The 18,956-nt window shown below is 38.8% G+C and overlaps 1 protein-coding gene across 9 annotated transcripts in view; it reads left to right on the top strand.

Moving 5' to 3' along the window:
• MAP2K5 (mitogen-activated protein kinase kinase 5) overlaps positions 1-18,956 on the top strand; it is a 260,586-nt gene that overhangs the window by 115,688 nt on the left and 125,942 nt on the right. For all 9 annotated transcript variants that reach the window (XM_082737007.1, XM_082737004.1, XM_082737010.1 and 6 more), the window contains exon 13: positions 3,703-3,751. In XM_082737007.1, the coding sequence (XP_082593133.1) occupies positions 3,703-3,751 (49 nt within the window). The remainder of the gene's footprint in view (positions 1-3,702; positions 3,752-18,956) is intronic.

The raw sequence follows: 18,956 nt of genomic DNA, 5'->3' as shown, positions 1-18,956 counted from the left end.
AAGTTATCTATAACTAACTAATCAGTAAAGATTTGAACCCAGCATTGTTTTACCCCAGGCCCCATGCTCTTTCACTCTCCTTTCCAAAGAGAATGAGGAAAAAGGAGAGGAAGGCCTGAAAGGGAGAACAAAGTTAAAGAGGAAAAAAAAAAAAAAAAAAAGAAAGAGAGAGAAAGAGGGGTAAAAAAGAGAGAAACATACGAGAAAGGAGTGGAGTGACACATGGAATTGCTTCAGATTCCTTTCATGTCTTAGAACCACATCTAGGCATTTCTTCCTCTCCTTAGTTAGCTATATTTCTCAGGTTCTAATAACCTGGCATGCTGTGGATGTCCAAAGCTCCAAGGTTCGTTACAGGATGGCACCTGTCAGCTTATATGATGTGTTGTTTGAATCTTCTCTTATAGGATATATGGCACGAGAATATTTTTCCAGGAAAAAAGCCATTCACATAAACTGGCTGATTTTAGCCTTCCAGCTTGCTCGGTGATTTTTACCCACTTTCCATTTGAATGTGGTTCCCTAGAAAGAGGAATGCCTTTCTGCCATTCCTGGCCATCCTCGCACGTTTTATTTTTCCTCTCATTTCTGAAGTAGTGACATTGTGTGCTGTATTTTGAGTGGTAATGTTGATTGAAGTTGTCCCTGAAAGGCTGTGCACTTGACATGTCAAGGAGTGAGTGATTGACAGCAGATATAAGTACTTTTAGTGTCAAGGCTTTGTCAAGTCATCGTTGTGAAACCTGGCATACTGAATACCAATAATACCCTCTAGAGTTTCAATGGACATATTTCTAACTCCCTCTACATTGATTTTTATACGCTTCTCAAGGAAAAGGTAGTCTATTTTGACAAAGTTGGAAAAAATCACACATTATTTTTGAAGCTCTAAGATTTATAATTTTATTAAGTATCACAAAATCAACATTTTTTTTTACTTTTTTTTTTTTTCCTGATGAGCTGAATGTATGGATTGCCTTCCCCTTGTGTGTTTACTGGTTATTAATTTTTTGTGGGACCAGTTTTTAGTGGCAAACCATCTTTAATGGGAAGGTTTTATAATATGCAACTAAGCTTATAAATTGGGAAGTTTAGCCCTAATTCCAGAACTCAGAGGTGATTACTTCCATACTAAATAAGATGGCCTCATCTTACTACCCAAAGAGAAAATTGTTTTCATTATTACTGTTACTTTTATAAGCATTTATGGAAATGTTTTTGCCTATTTCCTTCCCCTGTCCATTATCATTATTACTATTTTGATATTTTCTTTTTTCCTTTTTTTTTTTTAACTATCTTACCGTCCAGAACATATGTGTTTTACTGTAATGACACTTATTCCAAATCCTGGAAGAAATAATTTGCTATAAAAATGTATTCTGTTCTCTTAAAACAGACTAACTTATTGTGGAAATGATCATACTTTGCTATCAAATCTTTCAGGTGTATATCCTCCTCTAAGAACTAAAATATGTCGATCTCAGCATTAATTGATATAGATTTTTCCTTCTTCTAGATCTTTAGTATTTGGAAATTGATTTTCTCCTTTTGCATTTCTCTTTTTAGTATTGCTCTTAGTCTTTCTTGATCAACTAAAATCCTTCCAGATTTAGCCCTAACCTTCTTCTCATCATTTTCAAAGTAAATATATAAATCACTCAGTTACTTCTCATAATGGCAGGTTTCCTTGTTTTTACAATCCTGACTTACCTAAAGTTTCCTATAATGGTGGGTACTTTTAAATTCTGGTAGTAAATTTTGAGTGATAGAGGTTCATTCCATTGTATCTGATACATAATTATGAATAGTCAACCTTGAAATTGGTAGGTTCACACTCATGTGCATACAGGGTCACGGGTGTGAATAAAACACATGCATCCCCTTTTACAACCATTTCTATATAAAGATTGTTAAGGCGTTTGGTGATTAAAATTCTCACATAGATGGTAATCTATGTACTTAGGGTCTTAGAAACATCTTTTTTTTTTTCAGAATCTTATTTGATTATTCTTAACACAGGCCGTTCAATCAAAAATCCAATGTAAGGGCGCCTGGGTGGCTCAGTGGGTTACGCCGCTGCTTTCGGCTCAGGTCATGATCTCAGGGTCCTGGGATCGAGTCCCGCATCGGGCTCTCTGCTCAGCAGGGAGCCTGCTTCCCTCTCTCTCTCTCTGCCTGCCTCTCTATCTACTTGTGATTTCTCTCTGTCAAATAAATAAATAAAATCTTTAAAAAAAAAAAAATCCAATGTAATAAGAATGTTTGTATTTTCTCACTTTATTTTCTTGACCTGCCCTTTCAGTGTTTCCTACATAACCCCACACATATGCTTTTATCTGCCAGCCTGGCTTGCGAGGCCGCTCATCTTGGTACACTTTGTTCTTTCCTACCTGAATATCATTTAAAACATTTTTTGGAAACTTTTTTCTTTTTAAATTATTTTAAACTCACAGAAAACTTGTAAGATGTTTCCTCCAGATTCCCCAGTTGTTAGCAGTTAACCACGTTTGCTATGTGTTTATTTCCTGAAACATTTGAGAGTACATGGCAGACATCATGGCCCTTTATCTCTAAATACTTCAGGTGTATATTTCTTAAGAACAAGGACATTCTCTCCCATCAGTGCTGTATACTAATCAAAACCAGGAAATTAGCATTGGCTGGTATAATATTAACCAGCCACCTAATTCAGCAGTCCTAGCTTAATTTTTACAGTTGTCCAGTAATATCCTTTCTAGACCAAAAAAATAAAAATTTTGGGTCCAGGGGTGCCTGGGTGGCTCAGTTGTTGGGTATCTGCCTTCTGCTCAGGTCATGATCCCAGCGTCTTGGGATCAAGCCCCACATTGGCTCCCTGCTCGGCAAGAAGCCTGCTTCGCCCTCTCCCACTTCCCCTGCTTGTATTCTCTCTTTCACTGTCTCTCTCTCTCTCTCTCTCTCTGTCAAATAAATAAATAAAGTCTTAAAAAAAAATTCCAATCCAGCATCCAGTCTAGGGTTATACATTGTATTTAGTTGTCATGTCTCTGGTCTCTACTAACTCAGAGCCGTCTCTCAGCATTTCTTTGTCTTTCCTGACCTTGATCTATTTGAAAAGTACATAGCCCCAGCACGTGGACAGTATATTTTTACCTTGGCCTGAACACTTTCCTCTTTCCTTTACATCAGTTGAATCTGTTACTTAGAGCTCAGCACTTTGGTAAAGCCTTCCTGAGTATAGGCAGGAAAAGCGATCTCTGCTTCCCCATTGCCTTTCATTAGTTAACTTTTTAAAAAATGTCTTTCCTTAGTCATAAATGTCATTACTTAAAAAAAGAAAATTCCACATGCGGAAGTATAGGAAAGGAAGGCCTTTCCTCCCTGCCCACACCAACACTGAGAATTTAATAGATGTGTTTCCAAGTCATGTTGCATGCACATACATTCCTTTTTTTCATTCATTGTGTCTTAACTTCAGAACCCTGGAAGCCAGTTAAAGGAAAGAAGTCTGTAACTTACACATTTGGCATCCTCAAAGAGGATGGCACAGAAATGGGAGATGTGCAAAAAATGCTTGTTGGTTTTCAGAGTTTAAAGGAAGAATGATGGTTGATATGGTAATATGTTTAATATTATAAATATATATTTATATAAAATATAAATAAAATATGGAAAATTTCTGATAAAAATCATAATTGGACTGTTTCTCTTTCTTTAATTTAGGTTGTTAAAGGCCTCACCTATTTGTGGAGTTTAAAGATTTTACATAGAGGTATGTATCACACTTACAAGCTCTGACTTAATTTGTGAATTTGGGTAGGTAGGAAGCTCTCCAGATACCTTGATTTTTTAAATAAAATAAACGATCTGATATTTAAGCCAGCTGATACATTTGGTGATCAAAAAGATGGCTGCTTTATAAGTGTTTTTCTTATTTTCTCCTTCAGCTGCTCTCATTTTAGATTATAGGTGAGGTATTTTTGTGGATGGTTACCAAACATATAAAAAGGTATTTCATAGTATTTGAAGATCATAGGATCTGATTTTTAAATCTAAACTCTAGTTACCGCAAAGCCTTCGCTTTCTATACAGTTGTGTCCCTTCCCCTTATTAATGCTTCACATATCACCATACACTGATCCTTAAAAGATTGCCTTACATACATACCTTGAAAGTAAAGCTTTAAACAAGGAGTTGGTGAATGCACCACAGATTAGTCTCCTAGTCTATTAACAGAACAAACGAGAAGATTAATCAGGTAACTGTTGAATGTTGTGAAAGGAATCTCCCTTTGAATTTTTCAGTGTTCCCAACATGTCTGAATTCATTTGGAGCAAATTATTAAGTGAGAAACAGACTATAGCAAAGCAACTTCAGGGCCTCCTATTACTAGTGGTACTGTTTAATTTTACACATCTACTCAGCCCTGCTTCGTGCACATTTGGGGAATGCAATAGCATGCACATTGGACAGGATTAAAGGAAAGTTTTTTAAAAAAAAGTTATAAGCTTTGAGAGCACGAGTTAACAACTGATGCCTTCAATTGTAGTATCACATCTGTCACTAAGGGTTGTTTTCCTTCGTGGTGGTTTTAACATCCTAGTGATTTCAGATTTCTTAAATCCCTCATCCCCTTTTAAAGAGGATGTGTAGACTTTGACAAGTAAAACTTGCAGTTTTTGAAGGCTTTTATGCAGATTAAATGGAATCACGAACCAAGTTTTCCCTTAAAGCCAGACCATTCTGTTTCTAGAATATAGTTGGCGCAAAATGTAGGCGTAGGGGCAGTGAGCTGAGCTGTGTTAGTGTTGCTCTTCCTGGGAAGAAGTCATCATACGAACACATCTCGTGGGTGAGAAAAGAATGGAGCGTTTTCACCACCGAGGTTAAGAGAGAATGGTACTTCACATAATATGACCTGTACTGCTTCTATTCCCTGTATTCCCACCTCCCCACACTCATCCACTCATAAAGTAGTAATAGCCCTTTGAATCGGAGTTAACACAGTGGTCAGTTCTTGCCATTTTATTGATTTTTATGGACATCTGCTATCCGTTTGACAAAGGAACTCGAGGAAGACATCAATTCTCAACAGCAAAGCCTTCATTTAAAAGGACCTTGCCATGGAAATGCAAATGTTACTATTAAAGTGATTCTTAGGCTTGTCTTGTACTCTGGGCATACAGCATACTTCTGGCTTACAGTGAATTCTCCCTAACCAAAACTTTCTGTGAGGAATCTTAGTAGCACTAAGAACTATAGTGGATAGGGAAATACTGTTTGGTTATTCTGCCATCATCTTTGTTTTTTCTTCTTTGCAATCATTGGTTTTAGTTTTACTCTTTTTTTTGGAGAAATAATTGAATTTTTCTGTGAAATGGGATCTAGATAGACATGTTTCAAAGGGATTTATGCTTGGGCTCTAAGAATAAAGCCCAAGGTATATGTCAGGTTCCTGGAACAACGATCTGTAATCACTGTGGGCAAGTGTGGTGGACCAGAGCCTCTCAGAGGCGAGTAGATCCTCCCCAGCTCTGAATGCAACTTGAGCTAAGAAAAGTTTCTTTTACTGTGGAAGCCTTCACTTTCTATACAATTGCATCCCTTCCTTTGACTAATGTTTCAAATATCATCCTGTGCTGTTCCTGAAGAGATCGCTTCACATACCTTGTGGCCTTAGTGGCTTTCCTGATTGAGGACATGAAGTTTCCAAAAAGGAATCCTGAACTTGTACTTCTCTTCTCAGTCTTTGCTGTCTGGCTGAATTCCTACTGCATCACCCACTGTAAAATGCTCCTAGTTAAGGGAAGAAGGTATCTGTGAGGGGCGGAATGGGGACAGTGGTAATAGGCCAACAAACTCTCCCAAGGTTTTAAATAAATACCAGTGAGTGAATGTGCATCTGTGTCTTTCTAGTTAGAAAGACTAATGAATTACAGTGCAGGTGAACAGTTATTCCCAGTAATTATAGGTACCCACCTAAAGAAATAATATGCTGTGTTACTATACCTCATTAAATATATTTATACGCTTAGCTGTAGAGTTTCCTGGTTATTCACGGCAACTTTCGCCTTCTGGATTTAAAAGTGTGTGCTCTTATTGACCAGTGGAAGAAGCCAGGTGTCCCTGAAGACTTTTGTGAAGGATTGTACTAGATTGAGTAGTTGTTAACTTAATATTTTAGAGGTTTTGTCCATATTTAATAACTTGGATTTCATAAAAATAAGATTAAAGATGCTTTTTTATTTACCAAAAAGCTATTTAATTTTCTCCCTGATTAAAAAATTATAGCTTTTTAGATCAGTTCAATCAGGCAATTAAAGATCAGAGCTTCCAAGTTCAGCTAAGGCAATTAAATAGGTAATATGCTTGTTTCTACACTTTTGCTATATAAGCTCATGGCTGTACCCTCTTAAAAGCCTATATACTCATTTTTGCTTTCTCTAAATGAATGATGGATAGGAATTCTAGCTGAACATGTGTCACATTGTCAAATCAAAGGCAGTGGTCCTTCTGCGGGGGTGGGAGTGGGGGTGGGGCTGCTAGAGGTACCACAAGAACAGAGTGAACAGAAGATGGTGCAAAGAAATGCTCATGAGTGATCTAAGTTTCTTTCTCCTTTGTCTTGGTCTAAGTACCTGTGTTCTCCACCAATCATCATTTCCTTCCCTACAAATTCTGCCCCTAGAGCCAGGGTCTTGTACTTATGAACACAGATTTTAAAGACGAAGAAACATCTGCATTCAATTACCTAATGAGAAAAGAAAATACTGTTTCTCTCATTTAAATGGCTTCCTCAGAATACTGTAGTCCTGGATTTTTAGCCATGAAAACATAAATGCCTACATAGTATCTTTTGAAATTTATAAAAAACACAGTTAATGACTTCTAAACAAGCTGGTGAAAATTAAGAGTCTTTCCTGCAGCGTGTATTCAGTGAGGACTATAGAGTACAATGAGCTCTGAGCAGTAGCGGTACGAGCACTGAGCAGCAGCGGTGAGACCACCCACCCTGCGGGGCTTGTTAGTCTGGCACAGGTTTGTTTCTTTCATGTGTGTAACGTCTACTGGACATTTTTTTTAAAGAATTGAAATATAACAGTTACTGTTTATAATGAATGATCAAATATTATATTCAATAAGTTTTTTTTAATTTTTAAATTTTTTAAAGATTTTATTTGCAGGAGAGAGAAATGAGCATGAGTAGAGGGAAGGGCAGGGGGAGAGAGAAAAGGACAAGCAGACTACCCGCCTGAGCGGGGAGCCCACTGTGGGACTCGATCCCAGGACCATGAGATCATGACCTCAGCCAAAGACAGACACTTAACCGACTGAGCCACCCAGGTGCCACATCAGTAAGATTTTACTAGTTTTATTTTATTTCTGTAATGATTTGGTTGAGATATATATGCAAGTACTTCATAGACTATCAAATGCTAATAATGAGCCCAAGTTTTATTATATAATAACTATGAATTAATCACTTTTTAATCCAGTTTAAGCACATACCACTTCCAGATAAGCCGGGAAGAGAGTTTATTATTCTTTGTCTTACCGGGTCAAAAATTGTGAAAACCTTTTCTCTAAGATAGACATGTGGTATCGCATGAGAACATTATTATTAATAATATTTGAAAGTTCCACCAAGATTAACTACTGTGGAAGATCGTCTTTATTAAGCAGCACATGTGTGAGCCCCCTAACCGTAGCATGTACTGACTGGTTAAAAACAAAGAAAATGAACAGTGAGAAAGTCTGGTAGACCAGATTTGACATTGCAGCAAACATCGCAGCTTAACTTCAAAACATACATCGCCACTAATGAGGTGAGAGCCCTGCATATTAATAAGCCTGCAGCTCCAGCCACGGCCATCATTACCCACATCAAACATAAATACAAGATTAACACCTGTGCCATTTCTTTGGAAGATGTGCGAATGCCCTGGCAGTAACTGCTCGCTCTTTCCCTGAGGATAAAAAATAGAAATGGAAGGGTAATGAGAATAGAGTTTAGATTAAGAAAATAAAATTGGCAATCAGGCTCGGGCAATCTTACACAGATGGAGGAGTTTATAGAAAGACAAAAACCTCGATGGTTGGGTGTCCCAAGACATTTTTTACATATATGAACCTGGTTCATTTCATCTGCTTTCTCTAGTAGGAGAGGTTTTTCGTGTTTTTGTATTATATATATATATACTTTTTAAATTTTTAAAAAGATTTTATTTATTTATTAGAGAGATTACACACGTGCACACATGCCAGGAGAAGGGCAATGGGAGGCGGAGAGGATCTAAAGTAGACTCAGCACTGAGCGCAGAGCCCGACAAGAGCTCGATCTGACAACCCCAAGTTGAGGACCAGAGTCAAATCAAAAGTCGGGCACTTAACTGACTGAGCCACCCAGGATTCCCCCTATGTTTATAATTTATGTTATTCTGAAGGCAAACACTGTGCAAATAGAATTGTGTTTAGAGAAACCAAGTCTTGTGTCAACATGCATGTTGGAATGTTATTTTCTGCTCCCTCTTGGCTTTACTTGTTACAAATCTGGCCTCACACAGACCTAAGTGGAACTACCTTAGATTCCAAAGTTGTGTCATTAGTTCAGTCATCTAGCAACTATTATTTAATACCAGCTATGTTCCCGACACTTGTAATACATTAGTATATAAAAAAAAGATTCCTATACTCATGGAACTCACTCTAGTAAGGGTAGAGCAGGGTTGTGAAACAGTCCATAAATAATAAACATAGTAAAAAAAGCAAATACATTGTGTTAGAAGATGGCTAGTAATATGGAGAAAAGAAAAGCTAGGTCAGGCTTGGAGCCCCCAAAGAATAGTTTGTAGCGTTCCCAGGGTAGGCCTCAGAAGATGAGCTTGGAGTAGAGGCTTGGAGGAGGAGAGGAGCTGGTCAGATAGGTATATGGAAGAATAGAGCAGGAGTCACCAGGTAGGATGTGTCTGGAGTGTTCACAGAACAGCAAGGAGGCTTGTGTGTTCTGTTAGGAACTGTTGCAGGTGAGTTACAGAAGCTCAGATCAAGGAGACAGTTGTGAAAATGAGGAGAGGTAGTCAGATCCTGAGTATATTTTAATTGTAGAATCAATGGAATTTCCAAATGCATTGCTTTGTGGGTATCAAGAGAAAGAAAGGAGGTAAGGTTGCTTGAAGTTTCAGTAGTAGTTCAGTGTACTAAATAATGTTTCCTGCTACTTTTTTTCTGTAATAAAAGGGAGCCCTTCACTAAAATTAAAAATGGATAATATAAGTGCCAACAAGAATATAGAGCAGAGGAAACTCTCCTGCATTGCTGGCACGGATGCAAAATGGTACAGGTGCTTCAGGAAACCGTTTCATACTTTCCTGCAGCACGAGCCAGCTTGATTCACAGTTCTCCCAAACTGGAGACAGCCCAGATGTCTTGTAGATGGCACACAAATAAGCAAGCTATAGTTAATCCTATAGCGGTGGGATACTGTATAGTAATAGTAGGGAACAAACTACTGATACACGCAACAGGGACAGAGGTCAAGAACTTTATGCTATGTGAGGGAAGTCAACCTCAGTGGGCCACCTCTTGTATATTCCACTTTCATGACATTCTGGAAAAGGTAAAACTACATGGATAGAAAATGCATGAGTGGTTGCCAAAGGGTAGAGGGCAGGTTAACTCTAAAGCTATGAGGGAATTTTGGGGAGTGTTAGAAATGTTCTGGACCTTGATTTTGGTGGTAGTTACACAACTGTACACATTTGTGGGAACACACAGATCTAGCGCGCCTGGCTGGCTCAGTTGGTAAGCATCTGCCTTCGACTCAGGTCATGATCCCAGTGTCCTGGTATTGAGCCCCATGTCAGGCTCCCTGCTCAGGGGAGATCCTGCTTCTCCCTCTCCCTCTGTGATCTCTCTGGCTTTTGCTCTCTCTCAAGTAAATAAATAAAATCTTAAAAAAAAAATGAACACATAGATCTATACACCTGGAAAGTATGAATTTTACCACAGTAAGTCAGACTTTAAAAAATATATTAGCAAAGGAAGAGACAGAAGGAACTCTCTTCTCAGCAGTGTGGTAGAAGCTGTGCTTTAGAAAGAAGTTTCCCCCGCCAGAAAGGCAAACCATTCATTTGAAGAGTCTCAGTGATTCTCTCATTATCATCGTACCTCAGAGTCCCTGAAAAATCCTGCCTGTGTTTGGTCTAACAAATCAGTAGGTTGGGAAAAAATCCCTGATGATTTAAAGGACTTGGCAATGTCAGAGAGAGAGAGAGAAACTTAGAAGTAGCTGTTGTGGTCTAGGAATTGGGATCATCTGGAAATTGGACAATATTTTCTTTCCTTAGTTAAACCATTTTTTCTTTTAGATAATAGTAAAGAACTACAAGTATATAATGCTGACTTGGCCCAACTTGGACAACTTTAAAAGCTTAATTTCTAAAAAGGAATAAAGCTTTATTTGAATTCCCAGTTCAGTCACACTTATTGACTGCCTTGTTGTGTGACCCTGGAAAGGCAGGACTCTCTTCTCTGGGCCTCAGTTTCCTCTTATATACATTGAAGGGATGGCTAGGCAGTCACCCGGTTTCTTCAAGCACCAGGATTCCGTATTCTGTGATCTGGGACAGACAGAAGGATGACAGGCTTGTGAGGTAAGGGAATAAGGCTAATCAGAGAGGTATATGGGAAAAGAAGGAAAAAGATCAGGAATCCCTGAGAGTAGGTTATGCTTTGGAAATAATGATAGGATTAGTAGGAGTAATAATAATGAATGTTTATTGAGCATTACTCTGTACAGACACTGCCCCAAGTGCTTGATTGTCTATAAACTATTTTGTGTTCATTCAAAGTACGGACTTCCATGAAGTATGAAATTGTCTAGAACTGAAGTTGAGACACTGAAATGCAAACAAATAATTGAGGATTAAAGCAGTGTGACTCAGCTAAGACAATGGGTGCTTTCAGGGCACCTGGGTGGCTCAATTAGTTAAGCGTCTGCCTTTGGCTTGGGTCATGATCCTGGGGTCCTGGAATTGAGCCCCATGTCAGGTTTCCTGCTCAGCGGGGAGCCTGCTTTTTTCTCTGCCCCCCGCCCACTCATGCATTCATGCCCTCTCTCCCTCAAATAAATAAAATCTGAACAAAAAAAAAGAAAAGAAAATGGGTGCTTTCTGAACCAGAATGGTGTAGTAAAATCGAAAGACATCTTTAAAGGGAAAAGGTTTTACCTGCTATAAAGTATACCAAAATAAAATATTTTGACTAACAAAGAATTATAAAAAGAACATGTTGAAACACAACATGGGTGAGAAAAAAATTTTTTTTTATCTTTTTATTTTGAAATCATTATAGATTCACAGGAAGGTGCCAAAAAAAGGTACAAGAAGAATGCCCATGCAAGGGCATTCTTTTTGAGGAAGGAATTTGGAAGAGAATTGGAGGCCAGTTATCCAAGAGTGTAGGCAGGTAAATGTTATATATGTTTGTGAATGCCTTTTACATGAGATCAGTGTAAACTTAAAGATTTGAAAAAATGTTAGAATATTTATATTACATCCCCAATTTATTTTATTGTATTTACTAAATGAGAGAAGAGGATGGGAGGGTAGAAGTAAAAGCTTTGAATTCCTTAGGAAAGAAATGTTAATGTCAAGGTGGCTGTGTTAATACCTTAATGGGTAGTGAAGTTGGGATTTTTGGCAGAAACTAATCATCATTTGCTGGATAAAGTGATTCTTTAGGGAAAGGAATGTTGGAAAACATTACTGTCAGTTGAAAACTAACCTGGTTAGTTTTAAGTAACTTGTGAAAAATGTGCACAAAACTTTCATAACAACCTCTTTTGTAGAGATGTACTGAGTGTATGCTTACTCATAGGTCACAGTGAGTTTTTAATTTCAGCCGTAATTTTCCTATCTGGAGGAGCAGTCAGAGTTTTTGTTTTGTTCTGTTTTGTTTTGTGTGTGTTTTTTTTTTGTTGTTTTTTGTTTTTTTTAGATTTTATTTATTTGGCAGAGAGAGATTACAAGTAGACAGAGAGGCAGGCAGAGAGAGAGAGAGAGAGAGAGAGAGAGAGAGGCAGGCTCCCTGCTGAGCAGAGAGCCCGATACGGGACTCGATCCCAGGACACTGAGATCATGACCTGAGCCGAAGGCAGCGGCTTAACCCACTGAGCCACCCAGGCGCCCCTGTTCTGTTTTGTTTTAAAGAACTGGTTAGTGTTTGAGCAACCCAAGTCATTTAGAAAGGAATCATCCCTGGTTGGTTTTATGTTGATCATGAGACGCTGAGAGAGTCGAGGTGTGGGGGCTCCTTCCCTGAGCTCTCTGACTATTTCAGTCTGCTGTGTCTGGAAGGGGCATTTGTGTTAAGCAAGTGCTGGTGACAGGAGCCCACTTACCTTGGCTCCTGTTTTTAAATCCTTTAAAGAATGTCCTTTAAATGTAAATATTAATCACATGGCAATGCCGTAGTAGATCATGACTCACGAACATTTGTGGCGAAAAAAAAAATAGACTTAGCCCATTAACTGAGGTAAACAAACTAGTTTAATGGCTGTGGGTTGTTGGTTTTTCTCCAGCTCTGACAATCCACACAAATGAACGTCTCTACAGACTAAGCCTTCTTCCCCACATTGGTCATTCATTCTCTTTGCCTCGGGTAATCACTGGGGATTTCCATATTTGTGGTAATGATTTTCAGAAGACAAGAAACCCCATATTACATTACTTAAAAGTATTCTTTTAAAAGAGTGTGTCTAGAATGTATAAAGAACTCTAAAAACTCAGCAGTAAAAAGACGTGAAGAGACATTCCACTGAAAGAGGATATACAGATAGCAAATAAGCTCGTGAAAGGATGTTCAGCATTATTAGCCAGATTAAGACCACATTGAAATATTAACACACACCTACCAGAATGGCTAAAACTTAAAAATAGAGATAATACCAAATGCTGATGAGGATGTAGAGAAATTAGATCACTAACACATTGCTAATAGGAATACAAAATGATATAGCCCCAGTGGAAAATTTGGCATTTCTTTTTTTTTTTTTTTTAAGATTATTTATTTATTTATTTGACAGACATCAGAAGTAGGCAGAGAGGCAGGCAGAGAGAGAGAGGAGGAAGTAGGCTCCCTGCTGAGCAGAGAGCCCAGTGCGGGACTTGATCCCAGGACCCTGAGATCATGACCTGAGCTGAAGGCAGCGGCTTAACCCACTGAGCCACCCAGGCACCCCAAATTTTGCATTTCTTAAAAATTTAGACATGCAACTATTGTCCAGTCCAGCAGTTGCACTCGTAAGCATTTATCCCAAAGAAGTGAAGACTTAAGTTCACACAAAAACATGTATACAAATGTTCACAGCGGCTTTATTTATAATAGCCCAAAACTGGAACCTACCCAGATGTCCATCAGTGAGTGAATAATTAAACATTGTACGTTTATACTGTGTAATACTAATCAGCAGTAAAAAGGAATCTCCAGAGCATTATGCTGAGTTTAAAAAAAAAAAAAGTCAGGCACAAAAAGGTAAATATAGTATGATTCCATTTTTATAATATTTTTTAAAAGAAATTTTATTTATTTATTTGAGAGAGATACAAAGACAGAGCACAAGCAGGGGAAGAGTCAGAAGGAGAGAGAGAAGTAGACTCCAACTCATGGGGATCCATCCCAGGACCTGGAGATCATGACCTGAGCCGAAGGCAGGTGGTTAACCATCTGAGCTACCCAAGTCCCCCTTTATAATATTTTTTAAATGACAAAGTTATAGATATGGAGAATAGATTAGTGGTTTCCAGGAGCTAAGGAGAATATTCAGGGGTCAGAGGAAAGTGGGTGTGGTAGAAAAGAGTATAGTGGTGGACACGTTCTCTGTCTTAACTATACCAGTGTCAGTACCCTGTTTGTGATACTGTACTGTAGTTTTACAAGATGTTACCATGGATAGAGAGTATACAGGATGTCTCCATATTGTGTCTTTAACTGCATGTGAATCTACAATGATCTCAAAATAAAAAGCTTAATTTAAAAAATATGTGATCTTTCTATAGCTGTCTGTGTGGGTACTCTACTTAATCAGAGAGGGTTGTTGTGGACTTAGTTTTTCTTTCTCCTATGCATCTGTGATAGGATTTATCACAGCAGAGTCTTCCCTTTCAGGACATCTCTAACAGGATGAAGAACCCAGGGGAATTACTATGCAGGGCACCTCCCCCCTCCCATTCTGAAATGAGTATCCTTGGAAGCCTTAGAGGAAAGAAAAGAGATCATGTACCATACAGAGAAGGAACACAAGCGGGAGAGGGTAGTTATTCCCCCGTCATGTCCCCTAAAGGCCTTCTACCTTGCTGGGGGTTGGGATTTAAAGTCAACTATGTGCATTTGGACTTAAAGGTTTTCATAGTACCCTCCAAGGAGCCCCTGGCCTCTATGATGAGCTCTGTCCAACTACCCGCAGGGTGCACTCTGTGTGCCCTGCTGCATGTGTGATTCACCAAGCCCTGCAGCGAGCTCTGATCATGGCTTTGTCTTGAGGCGGACCGTGAAGTTTAGCAGTTTATCAGAGGAAGATGGAGAACACTTGTGTGATGGTCATTTCTGTTGCTGAGAGGTTGAAGGCCACAGTTAGTGTGTGGTACTGATGTGCCACTGCATGTTTATGAAACGAATAAATTGAATTGTAACTTTCTGGGAACAGCATTTTTCTTTGAGAATTTTTTTCTGCAAGAAAAAATTGTTCTATAGTGGTATGTCGCTTCATTGGAAGTTATCCTTTGTTACCCTTTCTAATACTAAAGTAAGAGATTTATCCTCAGGTAGAACACTCTGCCAGAATTTACAGCAGTTACAAGTTAGTTATACTTACAAGACCGCTCCACACCTGTTCTTTTCTCGAAGACCTAGTTTGAAATGATCAGCCCCATGGAAATCAAGTCCATTATTTTGCTGTTGGGAGTATTAAGTTCCCTCTGGACTGTGTGCAACAATAATTGTTATCATTCACTGAATGCCTTTTGTCTACTACTATATTAGATCTTTTGTGTGTATTATTTCATTTGAGCTTGGTGACAGCCTTGCAAGGTTGTCATCCCCATTTTTAGGTGAAGAAACAAAGGCTCATCAGGCTAAAGAATTTCGCCATAAAAAAGGCCATCGGGGTTGGTGGTCTAATGGAAGAGCTCTGGTTTTAGGGTCAGACCCAGGTTTAAGTCCTGGTTCTGCCTCCTAATTCAACTTTGCTATGTGACCTTGGGTCAGCTCCTTAACCTCTTTGAGGTCACAGCACTGTACCTGGTTCATAAAAGCTGTTGTGTAGTTCAAATAATGCTTCATAAGAAAAGCAGCGAAAGATTATGTGGGAATAGTTAGAACCTTCCCCAGACTTTCCTCCTTATCTTCTTTCCCATGAGAAATGGAAAGATCTAAAATAAAACATCTGAAGATCAGCCAGCTATTCAGTGCCAAAGCTGGGATAATAGTCCAGCCGATAAATTCAGATGTGGTTTATCTTCTATATAGTTCAGCTTGTTAAGGCCTAAGACTTGGGATTAGAGGGCCACCTGGGTGGCTCAGTCAGTTGAGCATCTGACTTTGGCTTAGGTCATGATCTAGGGTCTTGGGATCGAACCCCCCATCAGGCTCCTTGCTCAAAGAGGAGTCTGCTTGTCTCTCTCCCCCTCTCTCTGCCCTTCCCCCCACTTGTGCATGCACACTTTCTCTCAAATAAATAAATAAAATCTTTTAAAAAAAGAATAAGACTTAGGATTGGAAACTCTAGTTGTATAGCCCTAGGCAAGTTGTTTTATTAATTTGAGCCTCAATTTACTCATCTGTAAAATGGAGCTAATGATATTTATCTCAATGGTTATAATGAGAACTAAATGAGTTAATAATGCATATGATGATAATGCATTTAGCTTAATGTTTGGCATATACAAGTACTACAGAGGTATTAGCTGCTAGAATTTTTATTTCTTTCCTTTTTTTTTTCTTTTTAGGGGAGGGAGGGGCAGAGAGAGGGGGACAGAGAAAGAATCTCAAGCAGGCTCCACTCTCAGCACAGAGCCCAACACAGGGCTCAAATTTAAGAGTTGGGCCCTCAGCCAACTGAGCCGCCTAGGAGCCCCTAGAATTTCTATTTCTTTTGAACAATTTACCAGAGTTCGTCTTGTGGACGTGCTGCTTCAAGTCTACAATTAAAATGCATCTTATAGTTTATTTGTGCCTTTAATGTAATACTCCATTCCATTTTTTCCTTTCCCCTTTTCACTGCTTTTATAGTCAGTAGGATTCTTAGAATTCATGGTATCTTAGATGTGGGGAAGTAGGTTCTCTCAGAGCTGGGACAAGATACTTGTCTCTTCTGAGTCTCAGGAACTGGTCCCTTCGCACCTACTCTTTATCACACACCGACCAGAATGCGTACATATTGCTGGGCAGAAATCTAAAATCCGCTGTGCTAGAAGGGAACCTCTTTTACTTATTGTGAAAAGATTGAGGGAAGGCAGAGGCCGTTTTGCCCTTGGTATCAGCCTTTTTAAATGCTGCGTGTCTCTTGCCTTTCTCATACATGAAGGAGAAAACCAGGTTTGTTGCCTCCATTCTGAATGGAATCATGAGATTCTAGATAGTAGCTGCCATTTCAGATAGCTAATTATACTGTTTAATTTTATTTAAGGCTTTGCAAGAATATTTGGATGACCTACCCTTTATTATATGATGGAGTGATTAGAATAACTTTTATATTGCATTGTGGCTTTCTCTTATGTGCGTCCCTGTTGTGCACAGATGAATTCGTAATGCAGAATGTCAGCAGAGTCTATATTTAATTGTACCTGCTGTTCTCATTCATTAGAATGCAGTCCCCAAGAAATAACTAGATAGATATATTAGTTGTTGTCTTTTCATAAGACAATTAAACATAATGAAAGATAATGAAAGGAGGTTTCTGCAGCACCCTTGGAACAGTGCTAGGAGAGGGTACCAGGAGGGGAGACCTGCTAATGTGTCCTCTGGCTCCTGGCATGCAAGCAAAACCGTGTAATTGCTTTATGGAGGGAAGAAGTTGTAGAGAAGTTTATTTCTGCTTTCACTGTCATCCACAACAGAGCCACGTGCCATATTTCAAAACTGAGATCACATTCCCTTAAGAATTTTAGCCATGGCTCTTTCTAAAAGCATCCAGCGAGGCTTGAAAGCACAGAGCAAATTAAATATTTTAAGTATAAAACATGAATGATACCAAAAAAAGAGCAGAAGTAGCAGATACCATCAGCACTTGGTAGGAATAGATCACACCAAAAAGGGAAGCCTCGATTTGTGTGGTTTTCTTTTTCCAACCAGAGAAAGCACGCAATGGCTTGCACAAAGTCAACGTTTTCTTTGGAGCTAATCTTACCAGGAAACAGACACACAGATCCCTGTACAAAGCGCATCGGGTAACTCCAGCTGTAGTGTAGTGAAAGTGCTTCTATTTATCTTTTCTGAACAGCCCCCTCGGCACCCAGCCACATCGTGACTGAGGGTAGCTTCCCCCTCTGACCCGTGGTTGTGTTGGGAGCGGGGGCTGGGCTGTGGGCGGTGGGGCATTTTGTGGAGAGCTGCAGAAAGCACATGCTCTCATGGGCTCCGGTCTTTATTAGCAAGCTTCAGCCTGATGCTGTTTTTGTGGATTGTTTAATAGCTAATTGATGCAGCATGTGTCAAGATACAGTTTCTTGCATGAGGCGGTTATGGGTGGCAACATGGGTTGTCTCAACATGATACCAATTTCCACAGTCAATTTGGTCAATTCAGTGAAAAAAAAGAGTGAGTCAGTCCAGCCTGAAAATCCGAGCCTTTTCTGGAGGTTATTGAGGCAACCATGGTTGGTTGACCAAATTTTTCATGTTTGAACCAGTTGTTTTCACATTTTGTTTACATAGCCTTAGTTTTTGTGGGGGAATAGTCTTACAACACACAGAAGTGACTCTTAAAAATTCATGTCTTTAAATATTTATAATCACAATCGGGCCTTCTAGTGCATATCAGTTTTGAGAGGGAATAACCATTTTGCCATTGGCATATAGTATGTGATCATTGTAATTAACTGATGTTTTGCATTTTGTTATCAGTAGAGTAGGAAAGTGATGGGAAAGCACCGGAGACACTATGGAGAATAAGTCAAATTGTGTTTTGAGGCTGATTTTTTAAGCAGTTTTATTGATCTGTAACTTACATATCAAATTCACCCATTTTAAGTTTATGATTCAGGTATTTTTAATAAGTTATAGAATTGTACTACTATCCCCATAATCCGTTTTGGAACATTTCCATCACCCCAGAAAAGTCCTCATGCCCATTTGCAAACAATCCCTGCTCCCAGCCCCAGGGAACCACTGATCTTTTTTCTGATTTTATAGAATTGCCTTTTCCGGACATTTTATAAAAGCAGAATCATAAAACATAAAATCTTTTTTTTTTTTTTTTGGTTAACCCTATCTGTAACATGGTACTCAAACTCAGTGACCCTGAGATCAAGAGTCACATGCTCTACCAACTGAGCCAGCCAGGTGCCTCAATGTAAAATCTTTGCTATCTCACTTCTTTCACCTAGCATAATGTTTTGGGGGTTCATCCATGTGGTACCATATGTTATTCATTCCTTTTTATTGCCAAATTATAATTTGTTGTATGGATAGATCACATTTTATCCATCCATTTGCTAATAGACATTTGGATCATATCTAGTTTGGGGCTATTATAATAATGCTGTTATTCGTGTACAAGGCTTTATTTTGTTCTCTGTTCATATAACTCTTGAGTAGATAGGTGGGGGTGGTTAGTATCTTTTTTAAAATATTTGTAATCACAGTGAATCAGGTCATATAGTACATACCACTTTAGAGAAGAAATAACCATTTTTTTTATTCATCCATAGTTTATGACCAGTGTAGTTAACTGATGTTTCATATTTTGTTAAAAAATCAGAC

Source organism: Mustela nivalis (assembly GCF_964662115.1).
Source record: "Mustela nivalis genome assembly, chromosome: 6".
Lineage (NCBI taxonomy): Eukaryota > Metazoa > Chordata > Mammalia > Carnivora > Mustelidae > Mustela > Mustela nivalis.
The sequence above is the reverse complement of the archived record's forward strand: the minus strand, read 5'-3'. Positions and strand labels throughout refer to the sequence as shown.